The sequence below is a fragment of the Atractosteus spatula genome, chromosome 13 (assembly GCF_055471065.1).
Source record: "Atractosteus spatula isolate fAtrSpa1 chromosome 13, fAtrSpa1.hap1, whole genome shotgun sequence".
Classification (NCBI taxonomy): Eukaryota; Metazoa; Chordata; class Actinopteri; order Semionotiformes; family Lepisosteidae; genus Atractosteus; species Atractosteus spatula.
In genome coordinates this window covers 39,743,612-39,764,456 of record NC_142718.1, presented here as the reverse complement: position 1 = coordinate 39,764,456, position 20,845 = coordinate 39,743,612, and the positions used below count along the sequence as shown (strand labels likewise).

Sequence of the window (20,845 nt, the reverse complement as noted above, 5' to 3'; positions counted from 1 at the left end):
ACGCTCACTGCCAGATTTTGTGGGCCAAGACAAATTTAGGATGAGTGATTTTTTTAGTCCTGTCTGAACATTTTTTTGTTGGAAACTTTTCTGTGCCTGGATCACAAGGTGCACGCTCGGTAATTGTATCCCAAAACTGAGTCGGCTGGATCAAAAGTTGTTAGCAAGCATGACTGAATGTCATTCAAATGCAAGTGCTTCTGTCAGTGGTCTTTGTTTCCCATTCATTCTTTTTGGTCCAGGGAACATGTCAAAATCCTATGCTGAGAGAAGTTCAGATATATACAGCGGAAATGCTCAGTTGACACCCCAGGTAGGGTTAGGGATAGCATTCACACACTACTTAGACATTTTTTAAGCTCAGGGCTGGGTTTTGGGTCCCAAGTCAGGTTTAGAACAAGTGGTTTTACCCTCCTATCTGAAATTTTTTTTTTCAGAAACTCCCAGGGGCCTGGATGTCGCACTGCACCGCACAGCAATTGTATCCCCCCAAGCTCTGAGTCCCCTGCCCTCTCATTCCAGTATCCACTGACCTGGGAAAAGGGATGAGGTTTGGAGGGGATGTTAAGGTTACTTTGGAGGGTTGGTGTTAAGTTTAATTGCTTTTACTTGGGATTTTGAGTTCCAGTGCTGAACTCTTTTATCGCTAAGAATGTAGAATTTAATTTTCTCGGGTTTAGGGTTAGGGGTTAGGAGTTAAGTGGTAGAGATTAGGGGTTAGGGGTATCACCTAACATCGTCACCTACATTGCAGCAGCCGTGCATGGCACTGTGCTTGCTCACTGTGTTGTGTTTAAGGAATACTATAATAATACGTTTGCAGATGCTGCTCAGGTCCAGCAGCAGCTTCTGGTGGGAGGAGAAATCTTTTCATTGAAAAGAAAACTGCAGAAGATGCAGACTGGGTTTTGGAAACAGAGAGAGAGGACAGGGGTGTCCCTCGTTTAAACGTGATGCTCGAAGTCTTCAACAGCAGTTCGCAGTGGAACCGGAGAGCGAATGCTTTCCACCCGCAAAGCTGTTTTCTTAAAATGGCAGCAAAAATCATTTATTTCACGGTGAACGGGAGAGCAGAGCAGGCTGAGTTCCGAGAAGACTGTCCTGCACAAGATGTGAAAGGTACAGTAAGTGCGTGAGACTCGTCTAAGGCGAAATGAACTGTTCCCACACAGCATTTTAAAGCGATTTGTTAAAAATATGTTTTATTTACTTGACAAGCCAACGGGTACAGCAACTGAAAAATGCGTTGCCTAATTCTTTGCTTGTTTATTTTAACACGATATTTTTTTTTAAAAAGTGTTAACTTTTAATAAATATTTTGGCTCTCTCCTGATTTCTTAACTTTCATCACGTTAACGTAATCACGAGCTTTTAATTGTAATGGGTTTAGGTATTTTAAAGATATTTAATAAAAGTAATATTTAATGAAAATATAGATCTTAAAAAGTTGAGAAAATGGGGCTAATACGTGGATGTACTGACATATTCTCTAAAACAGTTCTGTCTTCTCGGATTTTTCCCGTTTAATTGAGTATTACCGGATATAAACACAATTTCACCAGTGGTGCGAATTGCGAATAGTTTTGCAAATTTATCATTCTCTGCTACAGCAGTACGCATTATTCATTTTTTGCGATCATCCATTACAGAGGGTGGAAGTCTGATAGAGTAGCTAAAAGCGAAATATAAGTCAGAAGAAAACTGGAAGGAAGCGATTGGAAACACCTGAAGCAGAATTTAGAGGTAGAATCTACACAATATAGACTACTCAACCAGTGGGAGGGTACAGCACAGTGGCCAGACACTGGGTACCTGCTTGAGTATCATTTGTATGTTAAATATCTTACCTGGACACAAAATTGGGAAGCCAGAGTTTACGAAATGTTCTTGAGCTCTGGAACACAAGTTAACGTTACTGTTGGTTTATAAAAATAAACAATTCTCGGTTATAAAAATTGTTCCAAATGACAGTGTCAACCCCACAAACAAAACCCAGCAACAGGCAATTAACCTGAATTCTGAATCAAACGATGTTTTCTGCATGGTACGGGCTGACTTGAAGCCAAACTAAACAATGTATCGATCAAAATATCCAGTGAAGCAGCACAGGATTTTACAGTGGGGGACTACAGAACAGAATGGCCTTTATGTTTTTTTTTAAAGATTTTAAAGTATGGAAATTACTTTAGGCCTTTTTGCTTTTTTCCTTTGAAGACGCTTTAGGTAAATTTTGCCTATTGTCAGGTTCAATCAAATAAAAAGCACTGTAAAAATATTGACTTGTGAAAAATAATATTTCTGTCAATATGGATGCTAAGAAAAAACATCAATATCTGAATTTTTAAAATGAAATCCCTTCTCAGATTGCTTTTCCCTTTTAAACAGAGACACAGGTGTTTTTGACAGAGAGGTATTTAATTGAAGAGCATAAGGAGAGAAGCAACATATGGTATCCTGAGCTTTTGGACTCGACCTTTTTTCTTCCACATAAAGAGAAATATGGTGGGAAGAAACAACATTTTGGGGCATATCCTGGCACAAACCCAGTACTGAAAAATGTTTGACAGATGCAACAGAGAGTGTGATCTCAAATGTGCTGACAATATTTGCACCTTATTTAAAAATAACTCTCATGACAGAAACCAATATTGTCAAAGCTCTGTTACTCACTCTTTGTCCTCCCCAGGTACCCTTTCAAAGTCTGATATATGTGATCTTCTGTGATGGGCATAGTTAATACTATAAAGGAGCAAGTAAAGGTCTATTTCATCCTAAAAAGTAAAGAGACACAATGTTTCATCTTCTTCGGGTGTTACTAGTACTGTAGTTAACACTTCTCTTTCTGTGATCTGTTGTTGATAAGATTACTAATTTTAACAACCACAGAAAGAACATTCAGTTATGATGACCCACTGCCCTCAGGTTTCTCACAGAGTTTAGTCAAGTGCAACATCTGCCTTACATTAATAGAAATAAACCTGCTCTGCTAAAGAGCATTCAGTGAGACGCAGAAGTCTAAAAAGAATTTCTATGCTTAACAATATGTTAAGATGGGGGAGATGAACACAGGAGGACTTGCAGTCAGGATGGTTCAGTGTGGTCCAGAGCCCAGCTAAGACTGCTTGACAAAGACTGTGAACCAGCTGATCTGCAAGGTTATTTATCCTAAACTGTAACGGTAAGTGGTCAGAGCGTGGCGTGATATACCCCTTTAATGGTTGTGTAACAGTGGTCAAGGGTGTTACAGCCTCTGGTCGCCGTGGCGACGTGCTGGTGAAATTTTGGCAAAACTTTCCCCGAGATTGCAGTCCCCCATAATGATCAACGTGGCATCGGGATTCAAACTTTTGTATTTGTGTTTATCACGCTGTACAGTTCACCAAGCGCCGCCTCAGCGTCTGCTTGTGGTTGGATGTAAACAGTGGTTAGAATAACAGAGCTGAATTCCCTAGGTAGATGGGCCGGCATTTTACCATGAGAAACCTGTGAGAGGACAAATCTTTAACAAGATGAAAGACCATATGAGAAAGCAAGGAGGCAAAATAAAACCCCAAAGCATTTGACTTTGAAGAAGCACGATTTCAGGGTCTGAACAGATTTTGTTTTTGACTAAGACAGAAACTGTGTTCAGGGAGGTGAAAGAAAGAGAAAGGTTGTCACGCCTATTGTTAAAAACATAGTGGAGTACACATCTGCTTTTTTTCCACAGGCAAGGCTGACCTTTGTATAATAGAGACATCAATTAATGCAACAAAATAACGAGGTGTTTTGCACTGTGGTGTGTTATCTAGAGCCACAAAAGCTTAATAATTGGGCTGCAGTTCCTACTCCAGCAGGATAATTAACCCAAGTCTTCTGCAAGGTCTTCAAAGACATTTCTGAAAAAAGATTCGAGTTATGGATTGGCCACTTAACTGTACATCCCCAGGGCTGCTGTTACAAAGATGCCTAAAACATCCTCAGAAAGATGTGAAGAACTGGTATTAAACACAAGGAAGACCACCAGTGGTGCAGGAAGCAAAGAGTGTGCACAGCTTCCCAAATACTTCTGTCCTAGCATCTCCTCTCCATTTTATTTGTTTTCTGCACATTTTGTAGTGTTTTGTTGTGTCATTATATCTTTTGTATCTTTCAGTTGCCACACTGAAATTTAGAGAAACCACTTTTTTGTGGTTAGTCTCAGTTTTAATTTAATTTGTAAAAAGACTTTAGTTTGTGACGGTACTCTCTTGTTGTAAAATCTAAGAATAGCTCTGCTAAAATGGCACATCACGTGCTGAAATTCTTAGGACATGTAGCTTGTGCTGAAAAACATATTTGTGTACACAGGTCTGGATGAATACATTCAACCCATACATATATGAAAGTATAAATGTAACCTATTTGCTGTTGAGTGTTCCTGTCAAACACAGCAGTACCTGCCTTTTGATAGCAATTATTGGACGTGCTATGTATAGCTTCTCAATGTGATGCATGTGAACAGCATTGTCTGGAGTTTGCTCAAGAAGGTTTGAATGCAGGTTGTAGAAAGAATCCTTTTATTTACCATAGCACAGCTGTTAGGATGGAAGGGAGTAGTGTAAAAATGACTGTGTTTATTCTAAGGTTCTTATCTTCCTTTCTGAACATTATTCTATTTCCATCTTTCCGAATTGTCCCTGCTGTGTTTTTACATGGCACTAATTGATGGAAAATTCAATAAAAGCACATTATTTTTTCTTGGTCCTCCTGAACAATCAGTCATACATTTTTTTATAAAAGAGACTTATTTTTTTCATGTCCTAGTATACTCACAAAGAAGTGATGCAGATGAAGTGGGAAGGTCAGTCAACTGGCAACAGATTTTTTTACTTTCTTTCATTTTGCCAGTTTCCAGCATTCAGAGGCAGTTTTTTTTTATTTCGTCTACATTATTTACTTTTTTTCTGTTCGTTTTGCTTTGAATGTTTGGAGCAGGTTGTGAACAAAACAGATCTCATTTCAAAGTGTCATGACTGCATTCTTTAAAGCAATGTGGAGCTGTGAAAGGATCTGAATTTCTTTGCAAAGCACCGTAGAAATAGATATACAGCATATCTAGATGTAGACATTAAAGCTGGAAACACAGGAAATGCAGGATTATAAGATGGGACTCATATACCCCAGCCCTTCTTCTATCTTCACCTGGAGGGACAAACAGTATAATGTCCCCAGTGTCCTCGGCCTGTTTCCAGCATTTGACACCCTGCTTTAAGTAGGAAGAAACCCCCCAAACTCCATTAGGGACATGATGCTGCCCTAAAATATTCTTCTTGAGGCCTTTGCCAGCTCTAGTGTTTAAGGCATTTTCTTTTGTTCTCCATACTCATATTTCTTAATTTGTGACGCTCTTAGTAATTTGGCAGGTGAAATACTAGTGGCTGTAATGAACTTATTCGGTGTGGTTAAGCTCATTATGAGCTAGCCTGGAAACCGAGCGATCCCCAGGAGGGCTCTGTTGTGAATAGAAGGAAATGTCAGGGCAGGACTGTATATCAGGAAAGGTAGCTACCAACTGCATTTATCCTCTGTTATTGCCAATAGGCTGTTTATCAGTTTCCTGCTTTAAAAATCTAATGAGTTCATATAAGTTCATATCATTAACCACTTTACCTTTACAAATATTTCATCATGAATCATTCTCTGACATGAAGATAAAACTAGGTTTTAAAAGCATATATCTCAATTCACTTTAAATGTTAAATACTACATTCAAATGTAGTAATACTTTATACACCAGGACTAATACAGTATATGCAGTGTCCTCTTAATGAATCATAGCAGTCTAAAATGGAATTTTCACTAAAATTTACTAAAAACAAGGTGACTAATAAGTGCAATTCCTCAGTATTTAGTTTTTAATAAAGTAAATTCAGTTCTACTCCCTCGAGCCAATCAAACAAATTGATAGTGTTGACTCTCTTTATTTTGAAGGAGAAAGAGTCCAAGGGCTGACAGGTGTCCTTGAGCTGAGAACATCCTATCACCCTGGCTTTGACTTCAGTGACTGGAGTCTGAAGTTGAATCAAAACCAAAGAACTTTTTGTTGATGAAAAGAAGGCAATTTTCATGCTTGGTTTTTTTAACCAAAATCTCGTTCAGAACCACAGCACAGAAATTAGGCACACCAAAATCAACAAACTGAAATATACTGAAGAATAAAGCAAAAGACAGTTGTAGACTAGGTCAGTCAAGGAAAACGTCTGCAGCTGATGACAGAAGGATTAACGCAGCTGTCAAGGAAAACCCTAAGCCAATTATCAGTGAGATCACCAGCAGCCTTCAGAGTGCAGAGCTGAAGGCATCAAAATCCACTGAGACAGAGATGGCAGAATTATGATGGCTATGCCAGAAGATTTAAACCTTTCAACAGCACCAAGACCAGAAAGGTCAGATTAGAATTTTATAAATAAAATCACATGAATAAGGGACCATCGTTTCCTAATTAATTAAGACCAGATCTGCAGATATTTCAAGAGAGTGACCCAGTAGCTGCAGTATTTTTCCATCTTGTAGTGATGTGCATTTTCTTAGAGCCCCGTCTCCCCTTGGCTGACATCATCCAAAAGCTTTCAGCAAAAGCGTGTTGTTGAAGCAGATACCCAAAGGGTTGTGAGAGTATCAGACAAGCTACCCAGCCATGATGTTGAAGTCGATACTCTGGCTTCTGTCAAGAAACAACTGGGTGAGAGCCTGGAATCAAATAACAACTAACTACCAAACAGGCCTGATGGGCCAAATGACATCCTCTTGTGTGCAGCGCTGCTTGTGGTCTAATATCATTATCTTTTCAGAGCATTATGTGAGTGAGAATTGAAGAAACTGGTAAATTAACAGTGCACAGTGCAGGTTTTATAGAGAGCAGACGATGTGGACTATGCCTCTCTGTAGGGGCAGAATGAACAGGAATGTCTCAGATGTAGCATAAAATGGAAAGATGGCAACATGGGTGCTATCTCTTCTGCACAGAGCTGTTGGTTGGACTACACCCTGGCCAGTTTTGAGACAGTTAATCTTGTCACCATGTCTGTGGGAGGTCAGCGCAGACCAGAATACCCAGAGAAAATATCCATGGATACAGAACTCCACACAGAAGGTGCCCCCGGCTCAATCACTCAAACCTACAGTAGGTCTCAAGAGCTGAGGCAGCAGTGCCTAACACATGCAACCCACATGGTATCTTTATTCACATTATGATTATTACTTTTGATTATTTGATGGTTTTTATGTATGACACCGGTTCCCAATGTGTGATCTTCCTGCTTTTCATTTCTTATTCGCTTCCAGACTTATTCCGAGCAGCAGCTGAAGCAGGACCTTATGACATCCTGAAGCTGTACAACACTAAAGGGAACATCATCAACATCTCCCCCGGCCTGGAGCCCAACACCCCCCAGAGCTGCTACAAGCTGGAAGTAGTGGCCGCCGATTGTAACAGTGAGCCTGTGATTTCTTCCATGGCAGAAACAAGAGGAAATTGTGTAGACTGAAAAACAGAGCACAATGAAGCCTGGGCAGCTGTCATGAAATGTTAACATCAGGAAATTATCACAAGACTTGTGGCACACATTATGTAAAGAAATCATGTCAGTGTCATAGTATGTAGTATATATAATCAGGAGGTTATGGAAGTATTTCATGTAATGTCAGTTATGTTTAATGCAGATTATACCTTATACTATCTGATTGTGTGCAACAATAAAGGCTGTGATTATTTGGCACATGATGTTGATTGTTCGATGATTTCTTAATTTAAGCAGTCCTACATATCTCTGTGCTTTAACACCAATAAAGAGCTTAAATGCTCTTACAACAATCAAGTTCTACAGCCTTTGCCTTCTATAAAATTCACAGGTGTTAATGTTACAGGTGCAGACCTTGCTACGGTTTTGGGATTTGATCTTTCTTCTATGGAAAAAAGGTACGTTCACCGTTTCAGTGAAAACGTATCTCACTCAAGGTACGAGCAGTGCCTGGGGCGATCCTTTATCGAATCAGCCACTTTATCGCTTCCTGAAGGTGTAGTGGAAGCTGAAATGCTCTAGGAAAGGAAGCACAATCAAAGTGAAATTGAAAACAAGCCTGATTTTCATGCAGGAAGCCTTTTCATCAGGTAACCAGCAGCTGTGAGTGGAGCCTCTGAGGAAGCTGTATGCCACGGGTTTTACAGTCTGTTCCAGATGACGACAGCAGAGCTTTTGTCACAAGCTCCTAATGACTGCTACTCTGAAGAGCGAGGCACTTGAACCAAGGCAATAAAGGCATCATTATCCTTCAGTGGCTAATTATTGAGAAATATCCCTTTAGAAACTTGTTTGTGCCTTTGGACCCTTAATGGCCTGTGTTTCTCATTGATGTCAGGTAGACTGCAGATGTATAGCAGAATTACCTAACCTTTTATCAGAGGCTGAGCAAGACACGAACACATCCCAGTGCAGTGTGGTCATGTAACAGAAGATAAATTCACCGTCTTTTACAATGTTTTATTTCTCTTTCAATGTCATCCCTTCTATGTGAATGTTCATGCTCAGTCTTCATTCTGAAAAATATTTTTCATTCACATTTACATTCAACATTAGAAAAGCTAATGAGGTGCCATTTAGGCCATTATTCAAACTCTACCTCTTATACACACACAAGTCGCTCTCACACACAAAATGCTCTTACACTCTCCATTTTACCTCTCGCATACACACAAAATGCTCTTACATTCACTAGTTTTACCTCGCACATATACATAACACACTCCTTCACAATGTGAATGTGAGAGGTAAAACTAATGAATGTGAGAGCATTTTATGTGTGTATGAGAGCTGAAGTTTGAATAATGGCCTAAACAGCACCTCATAAAAGTGAGTAAGATGATGTTTTCTGAGACCTTCCCCCTCCCCTCACAAAGCCTTGCATTCTGCCCGTTGTGTCAAAGTAATTTCAACTAGACAAAGAGAATCGCTGCGTCTTCAGCTGTAAAATATAAGACCACACAAATTAATTATTTAATTACTGATCCCAGGTTACAGAGCCTGGAAAAGAAGATCCTGGTGGAGGCTGGCGAGACTCCCTCCATTGTGCATGAAATGAAGAGCCAAGTAGAATCTTTCCGGGAGAAGCTTGAGGTGGGGAGACGGAGGGGAAGCGAGGCGGCGTGTCTGTCCTGCACGGTCTGTCCCTGTCAGCCCAGTAACAAAGCTGCGAATCTCCCCCCAGAGTGTGGAGCACCTGAGCTGGCTGGGGCTTTTCAAGGAGCTGTCGGAGGGCACGCACAAGCCCTCGCCGTTTTACCACAAGAGAGCGCTGCGCAAGACCAGAGAGGAGTGTGAGCGCGTCAGAGAAACGTTCCTGCAGATGAGGCAAGTGCACCACTACTGTATCTGTGGAGCCGCACCTCCGGCAGTCAGAAATAAGCAGATCGCATCCTATAAAAACCACACTCGTATAATCTGGAATAAGACGACAGTGCAATCAATTATAAAAACATCCTAATCGGACATATCGAATAGGTACTGCGGGAGTGGATGTATTTTGTTCCTTATCTGAATTATTCTTTGGGTGCTGTTTTCAGTTACGGAGTTCAGTTTGTACTTTATCCTGTATAGACAGAATTGTAACTGGAGTTTTTCTACAGCTCTCTGGAGGTCACAGAGGAGGTAAAACAATACCTCAAGACTCCTACCTTTGATAACTGGTAAGCCCTTTTACATCTTTTATACTGTCTGCTTTGTACAATTAGAAGGCTTACTGAGTCTCCTTGTCCTTAACTTGCTTTATCTATTGTCTGCTCTTCCACCAGAGTCACTTGTTGTGTTTCAGGCCAGTGTCAGTGATCCTGCTTTCTGACGTTTTAAAAGATAAGCTGGGCTCTGAGTTGAGCTACTGCTTGCTCCAGGTGCTCAGTCTGTGGCAGAAGGAGCTTTGCCAGTGTTGACATTGTTGTTTCCTCTCGGACGATGGTACTTCCTGTTTGCACCAATCAATGCATTGTCAAGAGGACTTTGTTTCTTTTACAAATCTTTCTGGGAACTTGATGAGCAAAACAACATAAGAAACTGGAGACAGTGCATATGCAGACCCTTCACGTGTGCTCTGATGTCCCAGAAAATCTGACAAGAGACATGGATAAGCCCATCTTGTAGTGGGCATGTTAATTTCTTTTCATACTTCCAGTTAGAAATCAGCATCATCGACAGCTGGTCTTCTGAAGGCACTCCTACACACCTCCTCTGGCTCTGTCCCAAGTTACGGGACACTATGAGAGGAAGTTTTGGGGTAGGAATATTTTTGCGGTACTCAATGGTTTTCTGAAGAATATAGCCCCAGATCCTGAGCTAGCACTCTGGTTCTTCAGAGGAATCTCTCAGACTAACAAGGAAAGAACCAGCACAGAATGGAGGTGGCCAAAAAATAATAAAAAAAATTTGAAATCAGTCACTGTGCCCTTTTTCAAGAGCTGACTCAGTGGGATGATCTCCTCCATTACAATCGAGAGGATTCCTTTCTACAGGACAGTTGCTGTGGAAGGATTCCTTAGGAACTGGCGTCCCTTCCTTGAATATTTTGAAAAAGACTGAGTTTTGTACACATCCCTGATTGTTCTACACACCCAAAGTGCCTGTGATTGATTTTACCATGGATTTGAGCTCGTTTCTTGTTTCTACAAAAAAAAACTGCAGAAAGGTATAAGCAAGTTTGAACTGTTTTTGGTTGGACTTATCTGTTGGTTTTTCTTTGTGTTCATTTTATTAGATGTTTCTTTGTATTCTGTGTTGTTTTTTTATGTTCCTCAGTTTTTAGTATTTAGTTTTTTGTTATGCCATGCCTGCAGATGAAAAATAGGGTGCGGCAAGTTGGTAATTACCAGAGTCGGTTCAGAGGCAAAGTTTGAATAAGTTTATTGAGCAATAAATGGATTAATAGAGGAAATACCTCATTTCAGATGGCCCTGACGAGCTCCTTACACGTATGGAATGTGGTGCAGGTGCACTGGAGCTCATCAGGGCATCACAGTCTTGTTATACTTTTCAGAACTTCTTACAATACAATTTCTTTAAAAAAAAGAAATTGGCATCATCTGCAGGGACCTCATTAAGCTGAGTTAGAAAAAGCAGGTGTCTGCTGAGTGTCACGCCTGCCTGCACATCACGTGTTCAGTCATGTTTTCTTTCACACCGCTGCTGGGCTGGCTCTGAAATGTGTGTTATTGAACCTTCTTATGATATTATTAAGCCTGAGGATCACTGAGTATACGCTGATTGATATCCCTGTATACTCTGCTGGGGAAAATACTTCAGTTAAACAGTTGCTTTCAGGTGTAATACAGCTCCGACACATAAAGCAGTCTAATTAATTGCTGCTTCTCCATTTTTCTTGAAAGCGCGGCTCCCAGAGATGAGAAGTTAAAAGCACTGCGGTGAGAGAGCAGATGGAGCTCTTGAGCCATTGTTAGAAGGTGCTGTGGGTTTCCAGGATGGCTGTATGGAGTGGAGCTGGAGGCTGCACCTGTTGCATTCATGTGAAACTCAGGCAGAGCTTGTTAACTCCAAACGCCTGGCCTCAGAAATACATTACAAGTCCAGGGCTAATTTATGCTTTTGATCTGATTTCTGCTGTTGTGTAAATGGAAGGATTGATGTTGATTCATCGCAACTGTTTCCAAGCTCAACAGTTAAATATCACCGAAAATAAATAGGTTTAAAGTGACGGGCTAAATTACTATTTTAGAACAAGATAGTGGTTTTGTGATTGGTTATTCTTTTTCCATCTTTGTGTATACTTCAAAGAATTAATATCTACTGAGCAAGTAAAGTGAGCAGGGCTCAAGAAAACCTAGAGTATATTAACATTTTAAAAGAGCTTGCAGCTGGTGACACACAACGAGGGTCCCTTTATATCTTTTATATCAGACTTGTTGCATAATCCTTTTGTGAGATGCTGAAACATCCTTCAGTTGCGTGGAATGGGACCTTTTTCTGGTGAGTGTTACGACATGTGAGTTTAGGGCCTGATCGAAGTGATAAATTAATGAGCAATCTCCACAGAGTTAGTGCTCTCAGGCAACAGGCGCTCATCACAGTTTCCCTCCCTCCCTTCTCCTGTTTGCCATTTTATGAAAGCTCCTTGCACAAGGCCTCTGCCAATCGGACTCTTGCCTGGTTTTGGGGCTTTTGGGCCAAATGGCCTTCTTTTGTCTGTGATCTTTCTTTTGCTCTTATTATTTTCTGACAGTATAGGTCTGAAAGGTGCTGGCTCAATAAGAGCACTCTCAGGAAGAGCTGCTGTTTCTCCACGGTGCCATAAGAGCTTGAGTTGAGTTTCAATTTTAAGCAAGTCAGATCAAAGCAAGAAAATGTACTGAACCTAAGTATTCTGTCTTCCAAAAATCCCACATGGGACAAAAAACAACTGTTTTTTTTTGGTTTGAGCAGCTCATCTTAATTTAATCCAATAAGATAGCATTTTGCCTACGATGCACATGGCCAGACACCTGCCATTGTGAAAGCACATACTGTAGCAATGAGATCTTTTAACACGGGTGCGTCCAGGACAACAGACACGCCAAGCACAATCATCAATCATCAATCAATCATCAATCAATCAAGGTTAAAAAAAGCCAGGGCTCTTTATTTTACAGTGAGGGAATTATCAACAGCCACCACCAACAAACACCAAAATAAAACCTAGGCTCCATTTGAACTACTGACTAAATGTCTTCACAAAGTCTGTAACTGTCATACTGAGCAGCTAAACTGCTCACCTGCTTCAAAACATTTAGCCTCTCACAAAACTCAGTTCCAGTCCCACCCTGTGCTTCCATACAGCAGATTGACTAGCACAGAGAACCTCTGCTTCCTGGTTTTGGAAATTTCACCCAACCAATTGTCTTCCAGCGTCTGCTCAGCTGACTGTGAGCAGCAGCTCATTCCCCCGGAGGTTTCTGGGGAATGTGGTCCAGACAAGGCTGCCCTCTCTCACACTGTGTCTGTGGTTAATGTGGTTACAGGCAATGGGAAGATGCAGAAATCATGGTGCTGCTGCGAGTGATGTACACCGACCTGGACTTTATTACCAAGTTCAATATTGAACTGGAAGTGCTGCAAGAGTTTCTGTACGAGGTCTACCGGCACTACAACAATATCCCCTTCCACAACTTCAAGCACTGCTTTTGTGTAACTCAGATGGTAAGGCGTTTCGACATTTTAAAGTTCTTATCAGCAGGCCGAAATGGGAAATTGAAAAACCTACAGAGATATTATTGTATTATAATAAATGTTCGGTTTGTTAGGTCTAACTCTAACTAAGACTAAGCCATTCTAAAATCTTTTTTTTCCTAGTCTGAAAGCCTTGGCACTTGTTAAAATGGATGTTCCATCCAGACAGTACGTGGGTTGTGGCAGGCTGGGACGAGCTGCCCTGCCATGATTGTCAGTTGGTTTCTGTCAGGAGCAGCCGGATGAGATCCTTGGATCAATTAGCTACTGAGAAACCAAATGAGCTCTATGGGCTGAATGGTCTCCTCTTGTTTATACCTTTTCTCATGCTCTTACATTGTCACAGACCCATGTATACATGTTGAGGTGTCAAGAACAAGATAGCAGTTTTAAGTGGTCTTCTACCTGTTAATGACAGTTGTACTGTATGTGTCTGAGCCATGTTAAGGTAGTACCTGATTTATAATTGAAATTCAGGTTGAATCCCTCTTACCTTCAACAAAGCATGCACACTTAGATACAAATCTGTCTTTGCACTAAGACCTGAAGAACTGTAGGGAACTAATCAAACACAGTGTCCCGTTGAACAGTCCTTTGGAATACAAATCTGACGTTGTTCTCTCTGCTCACTTTCAGATGTATGGTTTAATATGGCTGACTGATCTTAGAAGCAAATTTGATGACATCGACCTCTTAACTATGATGACATCTGCTGTCTGTCATGATTTAGACCATACTGGCTACAACAATGCTTATCAGGCAGGTTTTTGAAGAACAAAAACACACAGGAGACAATTCTCACTTCTCTGCAAGACTGAGCAATGCTAAAGAGCACATACCTTAACTTCTCATTCTCAGTCTACCATGCACAGACTTTCAGATAAAGTTAAAAAAAATCACTGGCATGTATATCTGAGAACATTTGTTTAGTGAAGGGCATGATGCTACTTTCAAAGCTTTTGCCTTCTATAGTACTGTACCTCACACATCAAATGTCTTCATTTTCACTGCTACGGAAAACCAAGTTAATTCTTTTTTCAGAGTAAATACATACAGTATGTTGCACCTTTTTATAAATCACTGATGTAGGAATTACATATGAAAAATATACCATTCCCTCCTGCAGGATTATATTTGAGGAGCCTGATCAAACAGTACTGTATCTCCAGTTTTAAAGCGCCACTCTTTCTTATTAATCTTACAGTGCTGACATAAACTTGTGCCTTTCTTTCTTTTAGATCAATGCACGTACAGAACTGGCACTGAGGTATAATGACATTTCACCATTAGAGAATCATCATTGTGCAGTGGCTTTTGAAATCCTTGAAAAGGTTTGTAATGGATGGAAATTGTCATTTCCATATACTGTATGACATATAATGAAAGCTTAATATTAGAAGCAGTACGATCCTTGTCTGACAGAGGAAAACCATAGAATAAATGTTCATATGAAGACTTAAGAAATGTAAAATAACTGCATTTACTTTTTTTGTCCTTGTATATTTAATTTTTGTCTTCACAGACGGAAAACAATATTTTTAGAAATCTTTCTACAGAACAATACAAAAGGATAAGAGAAGGAATGATCAAGTAAGGCTTCCTAATGAATGACCTCTTGCTAACTGCTTAATTCTCTCTGGTTCAAGCTTCTTCGACGTGTTCGTGCCACCCCAGCCTGTGTTTCAGCCATTCCACTCACAGCATTGGACCCAGTGCTGTACTGGGATGGGCACAGAGAATGACAGGTGTTGAGATCACAGCAGCCCCTCTAATGCATGAGGGATAATAGCACCCAAGTACTTAGTGTATTGAGAGCCTAGTCACATTGAGACTTGGCTTGACCAGCTTGGCTCAGGGCCGGACACTGGCTGTAGGACAAAGAGGCTTGGACCCCCTGCAGAGAGAGGAGTGACCAAGGGGCAGCTGCACAGGAGGAGCAGGGGTGGAGGAGAGACAGAAGACAAATGTGCAGGAGAGATGGGGGCTTACCTATTAATATTTTTTAATATGAAATGATATCAGGAATGATTACAAGTTATGGCAGCCAAGATGAGGTTGAATTTGGCTGCTGTCATCTCTCCTGAACTTTGGTTGTAAACTCCTTGTTAAAAAACACTTTTCGACTGTATTTATCATGGATCTTAGTATGCATCCATGCAATATCAGTGCCGAAACAGCTAGGGGGTGTGTTTCATTGTAAGACCCATGCGTTATTATGAGAGAGTGCTCCAGGAGTTCCTGATTTCCATTCCAGGTGCATACTTGCTACAGACATGGCAAGACACAACGAGATCCTGAACAAGTTCAAGTCCATCCTGCCAGCATTTGACTTCACTAACAAGGACCACAAAGACGTTGTGAGTAATGTGACCGAGTTTCCTGCAAATGCAGATTTCATCTTATTTATTTTTGCTGTGGTGTAGGACAAAACAGACAAAATTAGTTTTAAGAGGACACATGGAGACAGAAATCCACAACTTTGACCAGGTAAGGCTTTGGTGAGAAATGTCCTAGCCTGAAAGAATGCAGAAATTAAAGTGAAATATGTGGTGTGCCTGCAGATATTTAATACAAATGTGTCATTGGTCTAACTATAGCCTAGATTAAATGAAAACTTTAACCCATCAGCAATTGTCAATGTCAGATCTAGCACTAGTTGATGGGACAAAGGTCTACAGTCAAGCACAATCAAAGGTTTGTACAAGTCTGATGTAATCTGAGCCAAGAGCTCAGACCTTGTTGAAATCACAGGCACAGTGATGCAGTATGTGCATTATTGGGTTAGCCCTGCTCAAGTATTAAGTGTTGACTTGCAGCTGATGATGATCATGATCAAAGTCAGCGATATCTCAAACGAAGCCCGGCCCATGGACGTCGCAGAACCGTGGCTGGACTGCCTACTGCAGGAGTTCTTTAACCAGGTAAGCCCGAATAAGTGACCTGCACTGGTCAGAGCCCTGTTGCGTGAGAATCAAGTGATATGTTCCTGCTGGAACCCTGCAAACTACTGTATGTTCAGCCATATTCTCAATAGAGGAACCTGTTGTTAGAAGTTACAGTGGAATTGGTAGGAACACAGCACCATAATTAAAGAGTGAAACAGACATCTTTCTTTACTTGCCACAGTTTACAGAAAATGTACTACTTTTTCTGCGAGTACTAATGGTCCAAAATAGCATTATTTAGACTATATTTTTGCACCTATTGAAATCCTATAACCACTTATTTTTTTCTGGCAGTTCTGTTTTCTGCTAGATCTGTAAAGCACTCAGTGGCAAAGTGCTGCGCAATACCAAATAAAAGGACAGATTGTTTTTACTGTCACATTCAGTACAGTGCCCCCCTGTCAAGCAAACATGCTTCGGAGTGTCAGCTGTTTCTTTGTTCAGTGTCCAGTGTCCAGTCCATCACTTGGATAATGAAAGTGTGTGATTTCAACAAAAGAGATTTTCACAACACCCACCAGAAAATGGAAAAGAGACAAATAATAGTGTTTAATAGCTTGGTCTTGTGCTTAATCGCACAGTTTAACATAAATGCTCATGCAGTAGACACACGTCTGGCAGGAAAACAGGACAATCACCCTTGCTTCACTGTGCTTGATATAGCATTGAAGAGTTCTCTTTCTAACAGTATAACTTCTGTCTGTGGTGCATGTTTCAGCAAAAGAACAACATACATTTGTATTTTGGTTAGAAAAAAGGTTGCTTTGTGGTTTCATTTTGACTACTATAATGAGATCAAGATCACTACTACTAAGAACAGGAAAAACTCCTAAGATCAAAGAATTTTTTAATGATCTGACTGTGTCTGAAACAGACAACACATTAGATGGTTAGCTAACCTTTTTCATGCAATATTTTCTCAAAACAAGGCTGGTAAGCACTTTCTGGCTTACAGAACATGTTGCACAACAAAACGTGACTCCAGACATACAGTATTACTGTTTCAGAGTGACATGGAAAAGCTGGAAGGTCTCCCTGTAACCCCATTCATGGATAGAGACAAGGTGACCAAGCCTTCCTCGCAGACCGGCTTCATCCGCTTTGTCTTGCTACCTCTATTTATAGAGCTTGCAAACCTCTTTCCCAGCCTGGAGGTAAGGAGAACCATCTCTTGCATTTACTTCTCCAGCACAAGGCCCTATGTTTAGTGTTACACATTGCCAAATACTGTGACTGACAGCCTCTTGTTTGTTACCTTTCCTGTGGATGCTGCAAGACAAGAGTAACACCAAACATCTACTACCCCTGTGCAAATGCTGAAATGATTGCACACAATGGTAACATTTTCTGTAGCCCACCTGGATCAAAGCATTAAGAAAAGTATATACAATCATGCTATATGACACATTGAAATGATGTAGCTTTAAAATGAATTAAAAACTTAAAGGCAAAAAAAAAATACAAGAGCTTCCTAATGATGCTCTCTGATAAACATTTTGCCTGCAAATGCAAATAGCAAATCAGAATATTACAATGTGTGCAGATGTTTTGATGGAGCGTTTTTTAACTTAATCGTTGTGACAGTGTCTTACTGTGGCACTCAAAATAAACTGCCCTCCTCAGTAATCGGTTCTACTCTCTGTTCCACTGCTGCTTCCTTGCCCCTTGTCCTTAGCAACACATCATTGACCCTGTGCGGAAGGCGCTGGATTACTACACCGAGATGGAGAAGGCGCTGGAGAAGGAGAAGCAGAACCGAGCCCAGGGCGACCAGCCTGCAAAGGTCCAGGCAGCGAACACAGACAGACTCAGGGAGCCAGCTGCCCCATCTGACCCAAAAACTCCAGCCAATGGAAACCTCTCCAGGCCTGCAGGCCCTCTGAAACCCACAGCCTCCATGGTTCCCTACGTCAAGAAGTGAAGGACCATCCCAGGAACCATAACCATAGTGTGTGAACTCATATGGACATTCCTCCATTTTCTATCCGCTTTTATCCAATACAGCATCATGGGGGGAGACAGAGCCTATATCGGCAAGCAATGGGCGCAATGCAGGGAACACCACTGATGCTAGTCCATCACAGGACACACACAGACACCAACACACACACTCCCACCAGGGAGCCAGTTTCACCCAGAAGACAGCTAACCTACAGTGTGTCTTTGGACTGTGGGAGGGACCCAGAGCACCTGGAGGAAACTCCAGGCAAACATGAGAACATACAAACTCGACACAGAGAGCACCTCAGGACTTCAGCCCAGGGCCCCAGCCCTGTGAGGCAGCAACGCCAACCACTGCACCACCTGGCTGCCCTAAGGTGGGACATTCAGTACTGAAATAAAGGGCGATGAGAAGTGTCAGCTGACTGACAGGGGACTCGGTAGTAAAAAAGTGAGAAGTAAACAATGATGGTCAAAAGTGGTAAAAGCCAGGCAGACCCTCAGTGAGGTCTCTCAGCAAGTGGCTTGTATGTGGATAGTGCAGGCTGTCATGAGCCTGGGAAGTCACCCAAACAAAGCCTTCACTTCACTTGGTTCCTGCCAATACAAATCCTGTCAATGGTGTCCATGCCACTGCGCTACAATCCAATGCTATTGATTTGTACCAGGAAGGCTGTCCAGCCCACTGCACAGTTAAACATCTGTCCGATGCACCAGTTTACCTAGATTTGAAAAGTGTAGAAACAGCAATTTCATTATGTAAGTGCCAGGGGGCTCCATTTTGTGCAGTGTGTTTCAAATTGCAGAATTTCTCTGTTCCACTCATAGGCTTTCCACTATCCTCTTGCCCTTCCTTTACACTTTGCTATTACTGTAAATAAAAAGCTTAACTACAGTTAGAGGGTAAGATGAAACAACAGGCCAAAATGATGAAAATATCCCCCTGGTTGCAAAATGTTTGAAATGTTTTCTAGATGCATAATCTAAAAAAATCTGAGACCACTGGGTACTGAATCTTAAATGAAAAATAAAGTGGTATCAGTAACATGGCATTAGCTTGCAAGAAAAGACCAGAATGAATCTCTTCTTGGTACAGACAAAGTGTACATCTAATATTTTCTGTTAAAGAGAGGTTATCAGTGTTTAGAATAAGAAAATTAGGTACTATTTTAATTATCTGAATTTTAACTTCTGTTAAAATCAAATCAGTTTCAGATTCTTCATCTCCAGGTGTCACTCCAAACCACCCTGTTTCTGCAGTAAAAAAGCATAATAATGTCTAAATGAACACTAAAAATGTTAAGAATTTCTATATATTTGTGATTTTTAAACATCAAATTCTGTAAATGTATTTTTTACCATTTGTTTTGTGTATTGTATTGTTTTTAAGGTAGTCGTTTACATGTTACATTTAAGAACAACAGTAAATGTTTTTTTTTTACTTTTACATACAGAAATGGGTACATTAAGTACTCCAAGAAATAAATACTTTTTGTTGGCATTTTAAAAACAAGTCATTTCTTTCAGGGTTAAGAATTTATCCATCAAGCTCTTGTGGAATACCTGTTCCTGATATTTGAAACCAAAAAGAAACAGCTGCCTTTAAAGACAAAAAAGGTTAGAACATCAAGGACAGAACCCAAATAACAAATTGTACCAAAAAAATTGTTTGAATGCAGATCATAATAATGTGAGGGTTGAATCTTATAAATTGTTCATTCAGACTGAGCGAAGAGTTTTTTTCCTTCTCAACTGGAAGAATAGTTTGCTGAAGGGAACATCCTTGGATAATTGGGAGCCTCCGGGTCACAGGACGAGGCGACCCCATCCCCATCCAGGCTCAGTAAACCAAGGTGCAGCAACAAAAGGAAGGGAGGCGTTTGAGTTGTGTATGTAGCCAATTTCGTAATGATGGCGATTAAGCACAGATGTGCGAGATTGATTTGTGGTTGTTATCCCTCCCTGGACGTTTCTCAACTTTCATTCAATACAATAACCCCTTCTACAGTCTCTTATCACCCACACAACAATAGCAAATTCACCGTGTGTCTGTGGGTTCCATGTGGGGCTCCATTTACAGCCCTTGTTTATGTGATGTTTGATAACTTAATTTTCGTTTCCCCGAAGTCGAGGCAAGTTAATCGAAAGATGGAAGATATTCTTCAGTAAGTAGGAATCGGTTCTCATCTAGGGGAGAAACTCACCCAAAGCATGTCAACACGATTAGCATTACATCAAATGCAGCAGCTAACTTGTATGTCGGAGACGCCTCGAGTCATCTTAATTTTCAGCAAAAATCTTAAGATACCTCGTCAAGGGAAAAGTGTACTGAGGTGCACTGAAGTCTTGATCAAAACTTGTAAGGTACTGCCTAGTAACACAACGTGGAAATGCAAAACCTGCCTGGTGGTGTATGTACAAACATGCATCTAAAAGTATAATAAAACCACTGGAAGAGGTGCTACAATATCCTGCAATAGGCTGGGTCCCTTCAACATGCTCCCTCGTTTTCTTGGAAATTAAAGCACAATATAATCCCTACAACCTCGGCCCCGTCTGTATTTCACACTGTCGGCCTCACCCCGAAGCGACTCTTCATTTCATTATTTTGTCTCATACACACTACTGAGGCACTACTGTTGTTGTTTTTTCGTTTTACTACAAACATTACTCGCCAGCCCGTTCTCACCGTCATGTTTGTAAACAACCCGAAACAAAGACTTGGGGGGCTTTCTT

At 40.9% G+C, this 20,845-nt stretch overlaps 1 protein-coding gene across 1 annotated transcript; it reads left to right on the top strand.

Moving 5' to 3' along the window:
• Positions 1–953: 953 nt before the first annotated feature.
• LOC148822415 (high affinity cGMP-specific 3',5'-cyclic phosphodiesterase 9A) lies at positions 954–19,619 on the top strand. The gene is made up of 14 exons (XM_088930689.1): positions 954–1,119; positions 7,306–7,455; positions 7,888–7,939; positions 9,032–9,134; positions 9,226–9,368; positions 9,644–9,703; positions 13,016–13,193; positions 13,860–13,982; positions 14,462–14,554; positions 14,746–14,813; positions 15,478–15,580; positions 16,040–16,144; positions 17,176–17,322; positions 17,844–19,619. The coding sequence occupies exons 1-14, from the start codon at positions 954–956 to the stop codon at positions 18,087–18,089; spliced, it is 1,737 nt and encodes a 578-aa protein (XP_088786815.1). The 3' UTR covers positions 18,090–19,619.
• The last annotated feature ends 1,226 nt before the right edge of the window (positions 19,620–20,845 follow it).